Source organism: Pogona vitticeps, chromosome 5, assembly GCF_051106095.1.
Source record: "Pogona vitticeps strain Pit_001003342236 chromosome 5, PviZW2.1, whole genome shotgun sequence".
In the NCBI taxonomy this organism is placed as follows: domain Eukaryota; kingdom Metazoa; phylum Chordata; class Lepidosauria; order Squamata; family Agamidae; genus Pogona; species Pogona vitticeps.
Window position 1 is genome coordinate 184,807,134 of NC_135787.1, and position 17,649 is coordinate 184,824,782.

Below are 17,649 nucleotides of genomic sequence, written 5' to 3' on the forward strand. Positions count from 1 at the left end.
TTTAGATGCACATCTATTTATTACACATATTACATTTATTGCACATATTATTATGTTTAGTCAGCTGGATAGCTCAGTGGTTTAGGTCTCTGGCTGCGGAGCCAGAAGTTGGGAGTTTGATTCCCTACTTGTGCCTCCAGGAAGAAGAGCCAGCCTGTGTGGCCTTGGGCAAGCTGCACAGTCCTATGGCTAACCCAATGGAAGGGAATGGGAAACCACTTCTGAGTATTCTCTACCTGGAAAGCCCAGAGGAAGGTTGCCATAAGTCTGAATTGATTTTACAGCTTCTTCTTGTAGTAGTAGTAGTAGTAGTAGTAGTAGTAGTAGTAGTAGTAGTAGTAGTAGTAGTAGTAGTAGTAGTAGTAGTAGTAGTAGTATTTTATAAGTATATTCATAGATGTAATCATATATAGATGTGGTGATATTTATAGGCGGGAAAAGTCATTTAGATTTAGATTAGATTAGATTAGGCATCCTTAAGTCTCGAGAGACTATGGTAACATGAATAGCAGTCTTGGAACAGCGTCTAGTGTGGCTGAGGAGGCCAATTCAAGAGGGACCATCCCTTCCACACTGAAGACAAATCCAATCTGTCCCCTGTCCAGCTCCCTGGTTTTGCTGCTTTCGGGACTGACTCTTTGCCTCGGCCTGCTGGACAAGGGTCCCTTCAAATTGGGAGAGGCCGTGATGCTATTGCCTGCCTCCAGGCTGAGGGCTCAGATGTCAAGGTTTCCCATCTGTTGCGGTCCATTTCTAAGGCCTTCAGATCCTGCTTACAGATATCCTTGTATGGTTTCCCTCTGGGGAGATTTCCCTCCACTAGTTCTCCATACAGGAGATCTTTTGGAATCCGACCATCAGCCATTCTCACGACATGCCCGAGCCAACGTAGATGTTACTGTTTCAATAATGTATATATGCTGACAATTCAGGCTCATTTCAGGACTACAATATTTGTCCTGACAGGTGATGCCAAAAATGAGTCAGAGACAACGCATATGGAACGTGTTCAGCTTCCTCTCCTGCTGTGCACAAAGGGTCCAGGACTCACCACAGTACAGGAGTGTACTCACTGGATTGGATTTTTAATTTTTTAAATTTAAATCCAGTTTTTAAATAAAATGCTTACTGACTAGTGATCTAAATCATGATTTATATCAGATCCACCCTGATTTCAACCCTAGTTCTCCTAAGTTTTAGTCTGCCATCTTCCATACCGCACTGGGTCTTCAGCGTACTTACCGGCCCATTATGAAGTGAGGCACCACTGATACAAATGCCCCGACGGACATGATGAAGCACCCGATCCCAATTACCTTTGGACGATGAATTTTTGGTCCAAGGTAACTCACCAGTATCATCACCAGTAAGTTCCCTGCATTGGGAGATGAACAATATGGGAGAATCACTTTTGAAATGGTTCCTCTGCCATTCAAAAATAATTGTTCACTCAATCCTGTATTGCAGAGACAGGAATCTAGATTTCATGTTCATGTGCAAGGATGAAAAGATTCCTTTCCCCCTTCCCAACCTTCGTCTACAAGCCAACAAGACATCTGCTAATTGTGAGGAGTTTTTCACATTTAAGAGAACAACTTTTGTGCAAATTGTGTTGTTAAATTATTATTGCTGCCCTCATCATATGAATTTTTAGGCAGTAGAAGCATCAGATAGATTGTTTTTGATTAATCAGTCTAACCATCCATGTTTTCTCTATGTGTGTGCTAGCATGCTTCTGTACACATGCATGCCACGTTTCATTTGAGGGAAATGACATTTGTTCTTGACAGGAATATTTTGTACACATTACTGACACTTAAATGTGGAAAATGGGACGTGGTGGCGCTACGGGTTAAACCACAGAAGCCTCTGTGCTGCAAGGTCGGAAGACCAGCCATCGTTAGATCAAATCCACACAACAGAGTGAGCTCCCGTCACTTGTCCCAGCTCCTGCCAACCTAGCAATTTGAAAGCATGTAAATGCAAGTAGATAAACAGGTATCACCTCGGTGAGAAGGTAACGGCGTTCTGTGCCTAGTCGTGCTGGCCATGTGACCACGGAAACTGTCTACGGACAAACGCTGGCTCTACGGCTTGGAAATGGGAATGAGCACCACCCCCTAGAGGCGGACATGACTGGACATTTGTCAAAGGGAACCTTTACCTTTACCTAAATGTGGAAAATGTCCTTGTGCTGAAGGTGAGAGGCATCACAAGGCTTAACAAATTTCCAACATATGTTGGTAAAGTTAACCCTGTTCAGGCATTAAGCCTGAGAGAATCTAGGGCTCATATAGTGGGGGTGATAAGGGGATGAAACTAAGCCACACTCCCCATGTTTCCACCCAGAATTCAGACAAAGTTCTGTATAAGCATTTACAATATTTCTGTAGTTAATATCCCTGATAAGGAAAGATCACCCGTCTTGGAAACATGGTGAGCTTTTTCAACTTAACTCATATAGTCTACATAGATGTTCATGCTGAACATGGAAATGTGTGCCTGGGTTGCACATCAGCAAGGACAGGAGGGTTGGAACTACCTCTGTCGCCATACAGGTAATTCCAACCCACTAGTCTTTCAGTCCTACACAGGTTCAGACAATGGGGACTGGTGAATCCAATTTCAGATGTGCTGTTAATCCACTCCAGGTTTTCGTCCACATCCAAAATAGGTGCATCACCTTGGATAGCTTATGTAAAGGACAGAGTAAAATTTGGAGCACCTTCAATACTGGACTTCCCAGTCACCACTGTTTTTGGGCTTGACGCAGAATAGGGTCTTTTCTCATCAAGAATCTGGGAAGATAGCTTGACACCTCAATTAAAAAGGGAAAGTGCATACCCAACTCAAAGCTTCCATCAATCAGACCGGTCACAGATGAAGAGATTTCAAACCTCCTCTCAATTTGAGTTATCATACTCTTCATGTAACTTCCTGAAAAGCCTTTGGCAAAGTAGGAAAATGCCAATGCGATGAGAAAGATCTATCATGGAAACAAAAGAGAAATTAATATGTGAAGTGAACATTTTAAAATTTTAAAAGGGTCATTACATATTTTTAAGGATACTTGGGATTTATAGAGTATTTTTGTAAATGGAAAAGAACGAATTCTAGCCAAAATTCATTAAATTTTTTGAGAGTATTAGGGTGTGTTGATGAGAAAGGAAGGAAGAGTGAGGGGGGGAAGGGTCATTAACAAGTTAATATCTCAATGGTGATGAGGAGCTTGTGTGGACTTTTTTGTACATTATTGTATTAAATGCACATTTTTGTAAGTATAAAATTAATTTTTCAATAAAAATTTTAAAAAAGAAAGGGGAAGGGCAAGAGTAAGTTGCAAAGGAGTTTTTCTCAGCAGGGAAGCTCATATTGATGCATCATCTGCACATCCTATTTGCTCCTGTGGAAGAGGGGGTTCCATCCATTGATTTGGGCTCATTTTATGGATCTACATGATGTTACAGGAAACGCTAATCAACCCTTGCACTTCCAAGTTGTTAGCCGCCACCTGAGTTTTTTGGGGAGAGGTGGAGTACCGTATTCTTCTGTATATAAGACTATATTTTTGTCTAAAATCTTTAGACTGAAAATTGAGGCTCGTCTTATACACGGAAGTAAGCTGAGGAGAGAACAAAAACAAGTGGAGGGGAAAGCAGGGATCAAAACGATCCTGCAGCGCTTTGATCCCTTTCCCCCTACACTTGCTAAGCCCCACTTAGATTTCTTAATTTTGGATTAGAAAAGTGGGGGGCGTCTTATACATGAGGGCATCTTATACAGGGAAAAATATGGTAGTCAGGAGAGCCTGATTCATTCTGGGAAGTATCAGCCTTTAGAACATTGAATCGCCATCTGGCAGTGAAGCCACAGAAATGCCGGGAAAGGCAGCATCCAGGGAGGGAAAGAGATAAGAGACGGAGACTGGGTGGAGAACAGAGAAGACATGAGAGAGAAGGAGGGGGTGGTGGAAGATAATGTGGAAACTGATACGAGAAGAATTTGGATTACACAGAATGGGAAGTGAGTAACAGTTATGGAAATACGGCATGAATGATTCCAGATTTGTGGAGGAAAGGGACCGCGGCTGCAGTCCACATTAACTCAAACTACACACCTCGAATGGATGAGCCTATAGCCATCATCACACCTTAAAGTGGCGAACGATGGCGATGAAGATGAAGTGTGTTTTCAAGAAATTGTATAGTACCATCAGTTTGTCGTGACTTGTAGAGATGCGTGGATATAAAAATGGATGGGTCCCAGTTTGGAACAAGCTTATGTGCTAAAAGGGGAAAGGGAGGGAAAGGGAAAGTTGTAGAGAGAACCTCGTTTTGATTTCCACTACAAATCATCACAATATTTTAGCCATTTGCTTCAGAGAAAGTTTCAGAGATATTTCTACCTTAAGCTTTGAAAAACAGAGTGAGATTCTCTTCATGGTGTGTGGCCCAAAGCTTTTATCCAAGAATGAAGGATTGTCTTTAGGTTGCTGAGTGTCTGTTTTCCCATCCATGCTGTAGGCTTGTGAACATAGACCTGTAAAGAAGAAGGAAGGGGTTTACATTACGTGCAAAGGCATTTTGGTGTTCTTCACTATACACACAACAAGCACCTGCCCATAGCATTCCAGCCAACTTTGCGTTTTCTTGGTATGTTGGACTATATCCATCTCCACTTGTGTGGGAGGGGTTAGTTCCAGAGCACTAGGAAAAAAGTGCCGAGGAAGATCTGTGTTGTAATGTGTTTATTGCAGTATTTTCAACTTGAGAGAACCAGTGAATATTTTCATGTACTAAGGTCATGAGTTAGTAATGAGAAACCGGGTGTTACTTTCACATGTGTACTGATCCAAAGTAATGAATAACCAATTAAGTTCTCTTTCAAAATCCATGTTCCAAGCTCTTTAGCAAGGGTAAAAGCTTGCAGCTGTCAACAACAGTGAATTTGATATAGTTACATGCAAAAAAATATTTAGTTAGCCAGTACTGGTGTGAATCCTGCTGATATTTGCCTAAGATTTGCATAACTTGTCACAGCTATTTGCAGCGGATCAACAAGGTGCTGGGGTGATCTCAGCTATACAATTGTGTACATAAGCAGGCATGTGACTGAGATATAGTACTCTGGCACCTTGGCAATTCGCTGCAATTAACTGCAACAAGTTACACAAACCTTATGTGAACACCGGTAGGAATCTGGCCATTGTGAAGCAATTAAAATAACGTTTAAGCAAATGAAACATCAGCATGTTTATCCTTGAGAAAAGAAAACAGAGGGGTGATATGATAAAACTTTTCAAGTACTTGAAAGGCTGTCATACAGAGGAGGGGCAGGATCTGTTCTCAATCATTCCAGAGTGTAGGACATGCAGCAATGGGCTCAAGTTACGGGAAGCCAGATTTCAACTTAATTTCAGGAAAAGCTTGCTAACAGAGCAGTAGGACAGTGGAACTAATTACCTCAATAGGTACTGGGTGCTCCAACAGTGGGGGCATTCAAGAGAAACTTAAACAACCACCTGGCAGATATTTGTACAGTGGTGCCTCGCATAGCGATCGCTCTATATAGCGATGAACTTTTTGCCATCACAAGAGTGATCGCTTTGCGATCGTCCCTATGGGGAAAATTCGCTTTGCGATGATCGCGGGGAAGCGATCATCGCAAAGCCCCCATTTTCGCACAGCTGATCGGTGGTTTCAAAATGGCTGCCGGAAAAACAAAATGGCCACCCACTGTTTTGCCTTGCTTTAGAGGCACCGAAAATGGCCGTCCCTATGGAGGATCTTCGCTTTAAGGTTAGTTTTTAAGCCCATAGGAATGCATTGAAGGGGTTTCTATGCGTTTCTATGGGCTTTTTAAAATCGCTTAGTGATGAAATCGCTTAGCAGCGATTTTTGCTGCACGGATTAACATCGCTAAGCGAGGCACCACTGTATTTCTGCATGAATGATGTTCTTTGATTTTATCCTGGAAGTTGTAGGACTGGCCTCCTGCAGAAACAATTGTGGCCTTTCATATATTGTGTTAGAAGCAATTCTTCTTGCCCTGGCAAGAATTGCTGATGAGAATTGTCCTCTCACAACACAAGCTCTCCTCTCCTGGTTTAAAATTACATGTTTTTTAAAGAAAAGGGGTGGTGAGAATAAAGCAAAGTCACAATAACAAAATAATAAGTGAATCCTGACAGGCAAATTTAAAGATAAGTTAACATTCCTGACTTCATTCAGTACTGGAAGAGATTTTAATTGCTCAGTTGAATTCCAAGCATACTATTAATTCCTACCTACTAATTCTTATTTTGATTCAGTTTTGTACCCTAAATTTTAAGTTTGTATCTTGAAATACAACAAAAGCTTTTGACTAAACTCCATAGCTCTTATTTTAGCAATATAACTGGGTCTGATTGCTGATTTTTTTTCTCGTTTAATTTTAATTATGCCTTTCCTTGCAAGAAACCGAAGGATTCTTCCTCCACAATTTTAGACCAACCTTGCCAGGTAAGCAGGGCCACTCCCTGAATTACAAATCCTGTAACACCAAAGGAATGTCAACAACTCAAAAACTATTATTACATCCTTAATGCTGGTTATGCACTCTAACTGCTGCACCGTGATGCCTCTTAGCATCTTCACAACAGCTCAGTGATTTAAGCCAGACTGGGGCCCAAAGTTGCCCATTGACTTCCATGGCTCAGCAGGAAATGGAACCCGGAGCAACAATGTGTTCAGTCCAGTACTCCATCTGCTACATCAGTGGTCCCCAACCTCGGGCCTGGAGATGTTCTTGGACTACAACTCCCAGAAGCCTTCATCACCACCTCTGCTGGCCAGGATTCCTGGGAGGTGAAGTCCAAGAACATCTGGAGGCCCAAGGTTGGGGACCACTGTACTACATCACATTGTCTCTCAATTAGCCTCAAAACAGTATCTTCAGCTTGCAGGGCCAGTAAACTTTCTTTGTCTTCTGCCCTTAAGTTCTGTAAGCAATTACAATGAATGGTGGCTGAATTAATCGCAGGCTACAGGTAGCAAGCAGGAACAATACGGTAATGAGTATCTCTAATCATCAATGGGGCTTCTGAGGTGGAACTGATCAGTCTATTTGTCTGTCTGTCTGTCTGTCTGTCTGTCTGTCTGTCTGTCTGTCTGTCTGTCTATCATCATCATCATCAGTATTATTAGTATTATTATTAGAAGTAAATAATTATATTATATTGTATATTGAATATATTGAACATATTCTTACTCGTCACAATTATACTAAATGTGACTTTTGTTCAAATGTTTCATTCACTTACAACTATGTAAGTGCTTTGTAAAATCATTCTTTGTAAATTTTATTGTTTATATATTGTATATCCACTGGTTTGTGCACTTGTATATTATTATTTTTTTTAATAAACGTTCCTCCTTAAAATATCTTACAGCATTGAGCTCTCAAAATAAAAGGTGCACCAACGTCCAAGCCAAGTTGCATTATGTGCCATCAAGTCAGAAGCAACTTATAGAAACCCTAATTAGCCTTTGGAGGCAAATGACATATTTAAGGAGTTGTTTTACCACTTCCACATACCTTTCCCCTGTGAGTACCCATTGCCAAACACGAATTCAAACCCAGGTTTCCTGAGTCATAGTCTACCTCTGTATCCATTACAACACAGTGCGGGGGGGACGACCATGTCCATACTCTACTTCCACCCTCATGTTCCTGGCCTTTTATTTCAACTCAGATGCATGGACTGATTTCATGATGACCTTTCTTGATTTGGGCTTTCCCCACCACTACCCATTCTGCCAATGTTGCCCAATTTGGCCTTTAATCCCTTCTGTACATTCTGGCTGCATCTGAAAAGTCCTGACTTCACAACATAGGATTCTGAACTGCTCGTCTCCTTAGGATCAACAAACAATTAACAAGTCTGACCTCAAACCCGATAAGCATGCAAGGAGTTTTAATCTTTCCATTAAAGAATGTTCCACTTCTCCTCAGGGTTTCCAAAGAATTTCACTGGAAATCTAGAGTTTTTCTCAACATGTGTTAAATGGGTCTTTATCTTTATTCACACACACACACACACACACACACACACACACACACACACACACACACACACACACACACACACACACACACACACACACACACACACACACACACACACACACACACACTTTTGAGTCAGAACAGAGAAATTTATTTTGTCTTCTCCTGCTGCTCCACAGCTCATGGCTAGAACTGAACTGGTGGGTGGCAATGTCAAGAAAGCAAATTGGCAGCACTGGTTGACCATGGCTCTCCTTCAACAGAGAGATTTAAAAGCAGAGACAGGATACATATCTGTCACATGGTGTCTGCGGGATTCTGTGAGGTCTGATCCAACATTTCTAAAGTGTAATTACAGTATCTCTGCATTGACCCAGGGTGGTAGGGGAGACTTCCAAGATTCCTTCTGAAAGATTCTACTTCTCCATGTTAAATGGTGTGAGGCAATTTTTCACTACATTCACCAGAGGAAATGAAATGGAGCACATTTTCCTCCTGAATCAAGTTGACAAGGCTCAGGGTTTCACAGAATGCTTCCTCATTGATTCATTACATTTATTTCAGACCTCACCTTTCACCCAGTGTAAAACCTAAGGCTGTTTACTCCATGAATTTTAAGCCATAGATATATAATATGTCACAATATGAAAAAGCAATGAAATCAGTTATTAGGATTTAAAATAAGCACGGAATCATAACAATTGTATACACAGCACCAAAGATAAAGTTCAACGCTCACCATTAAAGGGCCCCTTCTCAACAGCTGGTCAGTCTGAATAAAAAACAGTATTTGTCTGCAAGGAAAGAGCAATTGGGAGGGGCAACATTTATCTCTAGAAGCAGGAGATCCATTTAACTCCTGGACTTTTCTTTTACAAGGTGTGGCCAGGAGCAAAAGCCTAGATGGGTTTAAGAAGCGATTAGATAAATCTATGGAGAACAGACCTCTCCCTGTCTATTAACCATGACAGCTCAATTGAACCTCCAAAGTCAGGGGCAGTATGCCTCTTAATGCTAGCTACTGGGAACAAATAATCAGAATTTGGAAATGTTACTTTTTTTCAGAATAGCAACTCCCAAGATCCAAAGATAGCATGGCCAGATGTGAGATGTTCTATGAGTTACAATCCAAAAACAGGGAATTTTTTCCAAAAAATACAGTATGTGATTTTCATGTTTGTTATTTACAAATCACATTAGCAAATAGAATATTTCTGAAAGCCAATTGGACCCAGAAACTAGCTCCAAGAGAAAAGGTACAGACAGTCAACTTCCCGGGCCATTCTGGGAGATGAAGTTTAAAAAAAAAAGCAACTTATCCAGGCTCTAAATGGGGGCAATCTGAAAGCAAGAGCCCTAAGCAGTTCAAATCCAAGTACAAAGAGTATCTATCAAAGCAGACATAAATGAAGGGACTGATAAGGGTAGAGCCAATCTTAGGGGTCGGTTCCAGGAGCTTTCTTATGCCTCATGAGTCTTTCTTTTTCCCACATGGGCATTCGGCTGAATAGCCACCAGCCTTGCGTATGCTTATAACCAATCGTGGTCTCAGGCCTAAACTGCATCCAAAAATTTGGGAGCTGAGCAATCCACCTCTTATTAAGCGGACTCCAACAGCCTCTCCACTAAGGATCCAGGATCTTCATGCATGATCTGTTTAAGTACTGTGCCCATATGACCCAGAAAACACTGGATCCTCCTCAGAAGAGGGTCCCTCAAGTGGAGCTGTGACACTGAGATGACGCTGAGGTGGCTTAACCTTTCACCTCCCCTGGAAGAGGCTCCTTGAAATCCTTTATCTTCAATTATCTAAATGAAGGAACAGCCAAATGAGTACATATGAAATCTCATTAAGTCCAAATTTATTACACTCGTCATTTACTAGAAGTGGAAGTGTCACCTTTTTGGCCAATAACTCATAGAATACCCCAACAAGGACAGTAGTACTTGCTGGGGGATTCTGGGAACTGTAGTCCGCAAAGTCTTCCTTCTTCCAGGGAGTCTCATCCTTTAGTGTCTCTTGGAAGTCAAGTCAATATGGAAGAGGTTCTGCAGGACGTGCCGGATTTGTGGGAGGCGATTTGTCTTTGTGTTTCTCCTCTAGCTATTTGAGGGTCCACAGTCCTTCCCTCTCAGGTCTCTACCTCTTCCATTCTGATCATGGTGGGTGGCTGTCATTCTATCCATTTCCTCCTCAGCTGCTACCAGCCAGCTGGATGTTGGTGGCCTAGTGTGCACAAGAGATTCTCTGCTTTTTCCTCCACACCTTCCCAGCCTCTTCCATCTGCTCTGGCCCTGCTCCAAGCTCCTCCATACATTAGGTGAACACAATGCTAATTTTGCAGTTAGACGGCAATCAAACGCTTTCCCTCCTACGACACAGTCTTCCGAAGCTGCTCTATTTGTCCATGCAAACTGCCAATGAAGCCCATATTTACCTCCTTATGACAGATCACCATAGAAAACAAGCTAATGTCTCTTACTATAATTACCTTCTAGGGCGAATGAATGAACCTTTTAAGAATGACCTGATTCTAATGATGGGCTCACTGTAAGGTCTGTTCTGACCCTTTATCTCAGGAAGAGACCGAGTCAGTTTACTGCATGAAGGATGAAAATGGCTGCCCTCTTGAGCCAATTACGTATTTGGTAGACAGACTGACAATTTGACTTTATTCCACAAACATAAAGGGACTTCATCTTGCATTAGATTAGGCTATAGGATGCAGGATACTTTGGGTGTCACACAACACTCTTTCTTATCTTGACACCATTCAACATCTTCCCCGGGTATCTGATGACTGACGTAGGGTAGTCAATGTTGACTAGAGATTAGAAATGGAATCCACAGCTAACATGGCCACTAACATGGACTTTTTCATTCATTCATTCATTCATTCATTCATTCATTCATTCATTCATTCATCCATTCATCCATCCATTCATTCATTCAAACATAGCATTTTTAATTGCTCCACTTAGTGAAAAATCCACTACTCTGGGTGGTCTTAAAGCACAATGTAAGCCCTTTCCAACCCACTCACATTCTCAACAACAAAAATTAATGAAAAGAAATAAACAACTATGCAAACTGATAAAGTTCCAGGCAAATAAATAAACAAAGAAAAAAAATAACTAAATGGTGGTGGCAGTCCTCAGAAATAAAGATGAAACATGGATCACACGGCTACCAGAATGGAGGATGTTCTTGAAGGCTTCTTTAAAAAGTTTATTTTTGAGTAATTGCGTAGTAAAGGTCTGGAGGGAGGCGTCCTGCTAGATCTCCAAAGGAAGATTGTTCCAGAGTATATGGGCCACCACTGAGAAGGCCTGACTCTTAGTAGACGTTTTCCATGCCTCTCTTGGCATGGGCACCTGCAGCAATGAGGTGGTAGTAAACTATTACCAGAAAGACTTTTCTCTGGTTGTCTCCTGCCTCACTCCAGATGATAGGAGAACCTATGAAGATGGTGTGCCTCTCCACTGATGTGAGGAACAGGTTGATAACAACTTAATTTATGCTGAGAACTTCAGAGACCTCTAATCTGTTTCTGGTTTTATGCCCTAAATCATGGCTTTCCCATAGTTAAAATAGCCCCACTGGAATTTACCCAGAGTGTGGTAAAGTTACTTTTTTTGAACAAAAGATTCCACAACCCCCAGCCAACTTATATCTACTCGCTATTATGGCTAGACAGCTTGGAAGACTTATTTTCTGAAAGAGTAACTTTTCCAACCTCCAGCATTAACAATAACAACACATCTTCAAGACCACCATATTTTATTTGGTAAAAGCTTTTGTGCACTGCAGTCTACTTCACAAAATGGGTGACAAAATTCCATCAATTTCAGTGGCTCTATTCTAAGTATAACTGAACATGGATCGAACCCTTTATGGACAGTATTCTATTTGGAACATAAGCACAATTCAACCTGTCGTGTGGCTGATCTCTCAAGCCATGTTGGACCAGGCAAGCAAAGAGGTTCACATAACGCAGTGGGCCTCTATCTTTATTTCTTCATTTCTATATTTTGTTGTCTTTAGAGTAGAGATCTAGGAACCTGTCTTTGAGGAATGGAAAAACAAGCCTACAAAGAACTCCTAAGAAACTACAGTGAAAATATTTCAAACCATTGTGGCCTTAAAAAAAAAAAGAAGAAAATCAGTGCACCTGCTTCCTTGCCTTAAGACTCAAACAAATTCAGCTCAAGAGCCTTAAATATCCTGACATTTGCAAATATAAAATGAATGGCTCCAGGGCTCTATATTTAACGGTAGTGTAAGTGTTAGCTCGCTCCCTGCACCCCCAGGGGCAGCATTAAATAACTGAGCTAAGCAGAAAGGGAAAGAGAGAGAGAGAGAAAGAAAGAACTTACTTGTGCTGTTCACTGGTCTGTCCGGCAATGTTACTTGTTACTGCTGCGGCAGGCAGCCAAGCCACGGATCAGCCTCCTTTGCAAGGCAAAGATCAGCCAACTAGCTTGCAAAACTTGTGGGCTCTTTCATTCCCTTTGCTTCCAAATACCTTCCTTGAAATCACTGACGCATCAAGGTAATAAAAGAGGTGCACAGTTTTCAAAATCGGCGGCTTTCGGTCACTGGTGCCAGGGTCAAGCTGTCATAAACAAATTACAGGTCTTGGTTGTTTATTATTGTGGTCAGAAAGAAGAAAGCACACCTAGCATTGTTTCATTCCTGAGGTTTCGACGATGAGGTAGAGGCTGTTGATGGAGCAGGTAAACTTGTTCTCGCTGAAAAAAACATTATGAAACCTAGAGCAACAGGGTTTATTTAACATAGCTGATGGGCACTTACACATGCGTAAGTACAGACAAAGACAAGTGACAGAATACAGCCATCACATATTTGCAAATGATTCAGGATTAACCCTTGCGCTTTATATAAACAATGTAACCTCCTTACATGACAAATTAGGCACATGGCTTTAGGAGGGAAAACATATACGCCGTCTTACTGGTAGAGTGAGGTCGGCATGATTCATTGAAGGATGAGAGTTGGCCTCCTTTAAGGCAGTGTTCTCCAACCTTGGGCCTCCAGATGTTGTTGGACATCAACTCCCAGAAATCCTGGCCAGCAGAAGTGGTGGTGAAGGCTTCTGGGAGGTGTAGTCCAAGAACATCTGGAGGCCCAAGGTTGGGGACCACTGCTTTAAGGGAACCAGAGAGAAAGACAAGGCACTATCTTCTCTCTTGCTAGCTTTGCTTTCCTCACAAAAGGTGACTTCAGCCTCATCACTCTCTATGCTGGTTAGGGCAGATGGGAGCTACAGTTCTCCAACATCTGGAAAGCCACAGTTTGCCCACTCTGGGATGGGCATAATCCAGGGGTTCCCAACCTTGGGTCCCCAGATGTTCTTGGATGAAAACTTCCAGAAACCTTCACCACCAGCTGTGTTGGCCAGGATTTCTGGGAGCTATCGTCCAAGAATATCTGAGGACCAAAAGTTGGGAACCACATGAGAGAGAGAGAATGAGAGAGAGAATGTTCAGTGCTCAAATAAATAGTTCATTTCTTCTGGACCACCGAAACATGAATGAAGATCAGATGGAAGAAGTAGAAAAAACCCTGTCCAAAAGAATGGTGAGATATTCATAGAGTAAAAGGTAAAGGTAAAGGTTCTCCTTGACAATTTTTGTCCAGTCGTGTTCGACTCTAGGGGGCGGTGCTCATCCCCGTTTCCAAGCCGTAGAGCCAGCGTTTTGTCCGAAGACAATCTTCCGTGGTCACATGGCCAGTGCGACTTAGACACGGAATGCCGTTACCTTCCCACTAAGGTGGTTCCTATTTATCTACTCGCATTTCCATGCTTTCGAACCGCTAGGTTGGCAGGAGCTGAGACAAGCGATGGGCACTCACTCTGTCATGTGGATTCGATCTTACAGCTGACGATCTACAGACCTTACAGCACAGAGGCTTCTGCGGATTAACCCACAGCGCCACCACGTCCCATTCATAGAGTAAACCTATTTGTAAGCCTCAGAAGAGCTAATCTTCCAAACCACGTTCTTCAACCAAGTGCCCCTCAGTCTTGTGAATTACAAGATCCATTATTCCAGGCATCTGGGAAGGAGTGATAGATGTTGTCATTCAATACATGTGGATGGTACCCAGGACCAGACCATACCTGACATTCACCTCTGTTGCCTTAAGGTGGAGCAAAAAGGAAGTCATACGAACTCTCCCTGCCTGTTCCATTTGCTTCTCTGGCAGGCTCCTTGTTGAATGCCTGTTCTTACTCTGGTTCCAAGACTGTTCCTGCAACTGATCATGCAACAGGGAGCCTTCCAGGACAGGTGGGGTGGGATGGGGAGATATTTACTGCAATTTCCCTTTTGTTTCACATTTAGGTGACATGGTTGTAGCCCCTATTAGAGTGATATCCCCAAAGACTTGATCGTGCATGATGGCTGGGCCATCCTGTGGTTCACCAGATATGCTTTGATTTACTCTGTGATTGGTCTCCACGTCCACTTTTTCCCTTTGTAAGAGTCTGACGACGTGGTCAAATGCTGCAGGAGTTGTTGTGCTTATAAAATGGGTGAATTTGAAATATTTTGTACTGACCACATGACCTGGGATGAATCAAATGTTTTTCTTTCCCCTATATGATTAGCTCATACATTCTTGTAAAGAGGTGTGTGTCTGCAGCTCCTGTGTTTCAGTGACTTTGGCAGTTGGGAGCATGGGGATACCATGATTAGGGGTCGATGTCAGACTACTACATTTCTGAAAATTTTGTATAGAAAGACCAAGCTAGCATATGCACCCACACGCGCGCGCACACAACACAACACACACACACATGCGCAAAGTGGTGCTTCAACAAAGCCCCAACAAAGCGCACACGCACTAATATACATATATACAAGCAGTGCCAGCACTCACATCTGTCCACAAAGCCTCTCCTCCCCAAAGCCACTTAATCATTTTTAAATAGCTCTTCCCCACAGTCCTGTATATTTATGTACTTATTATTAACAGTGTCATCTGACAAGATAAGATAAGGAAATGAGTGATTAGGAGGAAGGAAAGCCTTCTTAAAGTAGTTCCTTTTAACTGCGCTACCGACAGTTACTTCTAATGGAACTTCAAGCAGAAGGCTTTTTTTCTCCTCAGCTTCTGTGGCCAATTATAGCGGAGAGAACCGATTGCTTGGTGCGACTTCATGGTGAAAGAAGGCAAGTTAATTTGCATTTTCGCTGTGAAGTTGCACCCTAAGTCTGATCACTCAGACATGAAAGGCTGCCTCATTCATTTCTCTAGAACACTAGATTCCAGAGTGGACTTCTGCCAGGAGGGTGAAGGCTCGTTGAAGGATGTTCTGGTCCATCTAAATTGGTGATTGAGGACAAACAATAACGACAACAAAGCAAAACAAACACTGGGTCCTGATTGACTATTGATACAGTTTTCTTTTTTAAAAAAATCTACTAATTTATAAAATGGTGCAAAGTGTACTCCTGAGCTTGAAGGGTGGACTTCAATATTCTCTTCCAAAATGTAAGAGGTTTTCAGTTCCAAGGAAATAGCAACCATTTTGTATTTGCCACCCTCAGCCCAAGAATTTGTTACTTTACCAACTTGTTCAAACCACGGACAGAACACAGAGCTTACTGGTTAACTCAGAAAACCAGAATGTGTTGACATTTAAAAAGATACGTAAGCAATTAGCGGGTGGGAGTTCTATATTGGTTGTTTAATGGTTAACAATAAATAGTCTGCTTATTGATGATGTAGTGAAGCCAGAGGTCAAAGCCTTTGGACTATCCAAGTAACAGGAGCTTGGACCTCGTCTGTCTGCCCTCCCGCCCTGGCTTCCTGGTTCCCTTTAAGTTTAGCTGTACAGTAATCCTTAACAGCTGGGATGGAACTCGAAGATCTCAGGAAACACACAGTATTGCAAGCCAATCTGCTTACAATGCAAAATAATTGAAGGGGGTTTGCTCTAGAGTGGACAATGAAGAGCCATCAACTTTACAAGAACGAACAAACAAACCACCTGGCTTCTCATGCATTGATATGGACTGGTCGATTTCCTTAGATTTTGGGCTCTCCCAGGAAAGGTTGGCTACGGGCTCTGTCAGTGAATCTTATCTTCTCCTAGTATATCCAAAATGCAGTTGCTTCCGTTTAGCTACTTAAAAGGAGAACATGTATCTTGCGCTCTAAGGAAACAAGAAGACACGAGACCCAGGAAGCTGGACACAAGAGGGCACTGATGTGCATACAATTTTATATGCTAATTTTAAAGAGACCCACTTTTGTACATATATTGTCCTTTGCTGGCTCTCTACTTTCAAAAGTAATGATTTTACTGTTTTGTTAGTGAGATCAATTCTCTGTTTTGTAATACCTTCCCCCCCCCCCGCTGCCAGTGGAGCTGAGCTGAAGGCCTCTCGTCTCCGACACGTGTGTGTGTGTGAATATAAGCCCATTCACAACGGCTGGTTGATTTCTGCAGGCTTCTTTCATCTGTCAGTGAGAAGTTCTATGCATCCAATGAGAGAGAGAGAAAAATTATTCTTGGTGAATGCTGTCTTCTTTTTTTGCTTGCAAAATCTGGTTACAAGTGGTCATAGCTAAGAATCCAACCATATTTAGAGATCAGGGTAGAATGTTTATTACTTAGCTTTCCTTTAAGATTGTATGGATGGGTATAATCTGCACAGGACAGGGCCTACACAGTAGTGGCTTCTCCCTAACAGAAAATCCTTCCTTGATTTCAGTTGTACCCTCAATTGTCCTTTATTTTGAAAGGTTTTGGAAACTCACTTGTTCCCCATGATGTTCAACTGAAATACTCAGGATGAAAGATACTTTTATTGGATTCTACTGTCTTGATGAAAATATCATTACTGTACATCCAGAGATTCATCAAAAAGACGAAATTCATTTCAACGCAAACATACACAGATTTGTGACTTTTTCAGTGACATGAAGCATTCAACTGTGTGCGAAACAAAACACATACAGTTCAAAATGTGAATGGTTCAAGTTTAAAAATGCATATAAGCATGCTTTGGTCAATGCGACAAATGCACAAATTAGGTAAAATAATACTTAAATAAAACAAATTATAAAATAATAATCATAATTGTGCGCTGTCAAGTCAATCCTGACTTTTGGTGACCCTCTTCAATAATATTTAGGTAAAATAAATTATATTTAACACACATTTTAAATAATGTATATATAAATGTTTGCCTTAAGAGAAAATGCACAAAAATTATACATTTCATAGGAGAAGGAAGAGCAAAATCTTGCTACTTAGTAGCAATGGAAGAAAATGCAGGTGGGAACTCAAGACAGAATGGTTTTCACATCCTCAATTCAGGATGCTTTTAAAATGTTTTATTACTGTGTTTGTGCAAAATGCTTATATTGACTGAACTATATTTTAATATAAAATCAGGACAAGGCCACATGGTGTTCAAAACAATACAAATGCAGGAATAGGTAATACCTTTATTAGACCATTAAGAAAATAAAATGCACAAAAAACGCAAGCTTTCAATGATCATTCATCTTCCTCAGGCTGTGCACCAACTTGTTTATGAAGTGAGTGATAAATTCCAACATGC

The 17,649-nt window shown here is 41.6% G+C and overlaps 1 protein-coding gene across 2 annotated transcripts in view; it reads right to left on the minus strand.

Annotated features, from left to right (window-relative positions):
• The window catches only part of LOC110088803 (solute carrier organic anion transporter family member 1C1), a 34,717-nt gene extending 22,181 nt beyond the window's left edge, over positions 1 to 12,536 (minus strand). Inside the window, exons 1-4 of one of the 2 annotated variants that reach the window (XM_072999735.2) lie at positions 12,424 to 12,536; positions 4,406 to 4,539; positions 2,845 to 2,986; positions 1,243 to 1,375 (exon numbers count right to left, since the gene is read on the minus strand). In XM_072999735.2, coding sequence (XP_072855836.2) covers positions 1,243 to 1,375; positions 2,845 to 2,986; positions 4,406 to 4,516 — 386 coding nt within the window. In that variant the 5' untranslated portion in view covers positions 4,517 to 4,539; positions 12,424 to 12,536. Of the gene's footprint in view, positions 1 to 1,242; positions 1,376 to 2,844; positions 2,987 to 4,117; positions 4,286 to 4,405; positions 4,540 to 12,423 lie in introns of those variants that run through there. The other variant, XM_072999736.2, reaches the window with a different exon arrangement.
• Positions 12,537 to 17,649: the final 5,113 nt, after the last annotated feature.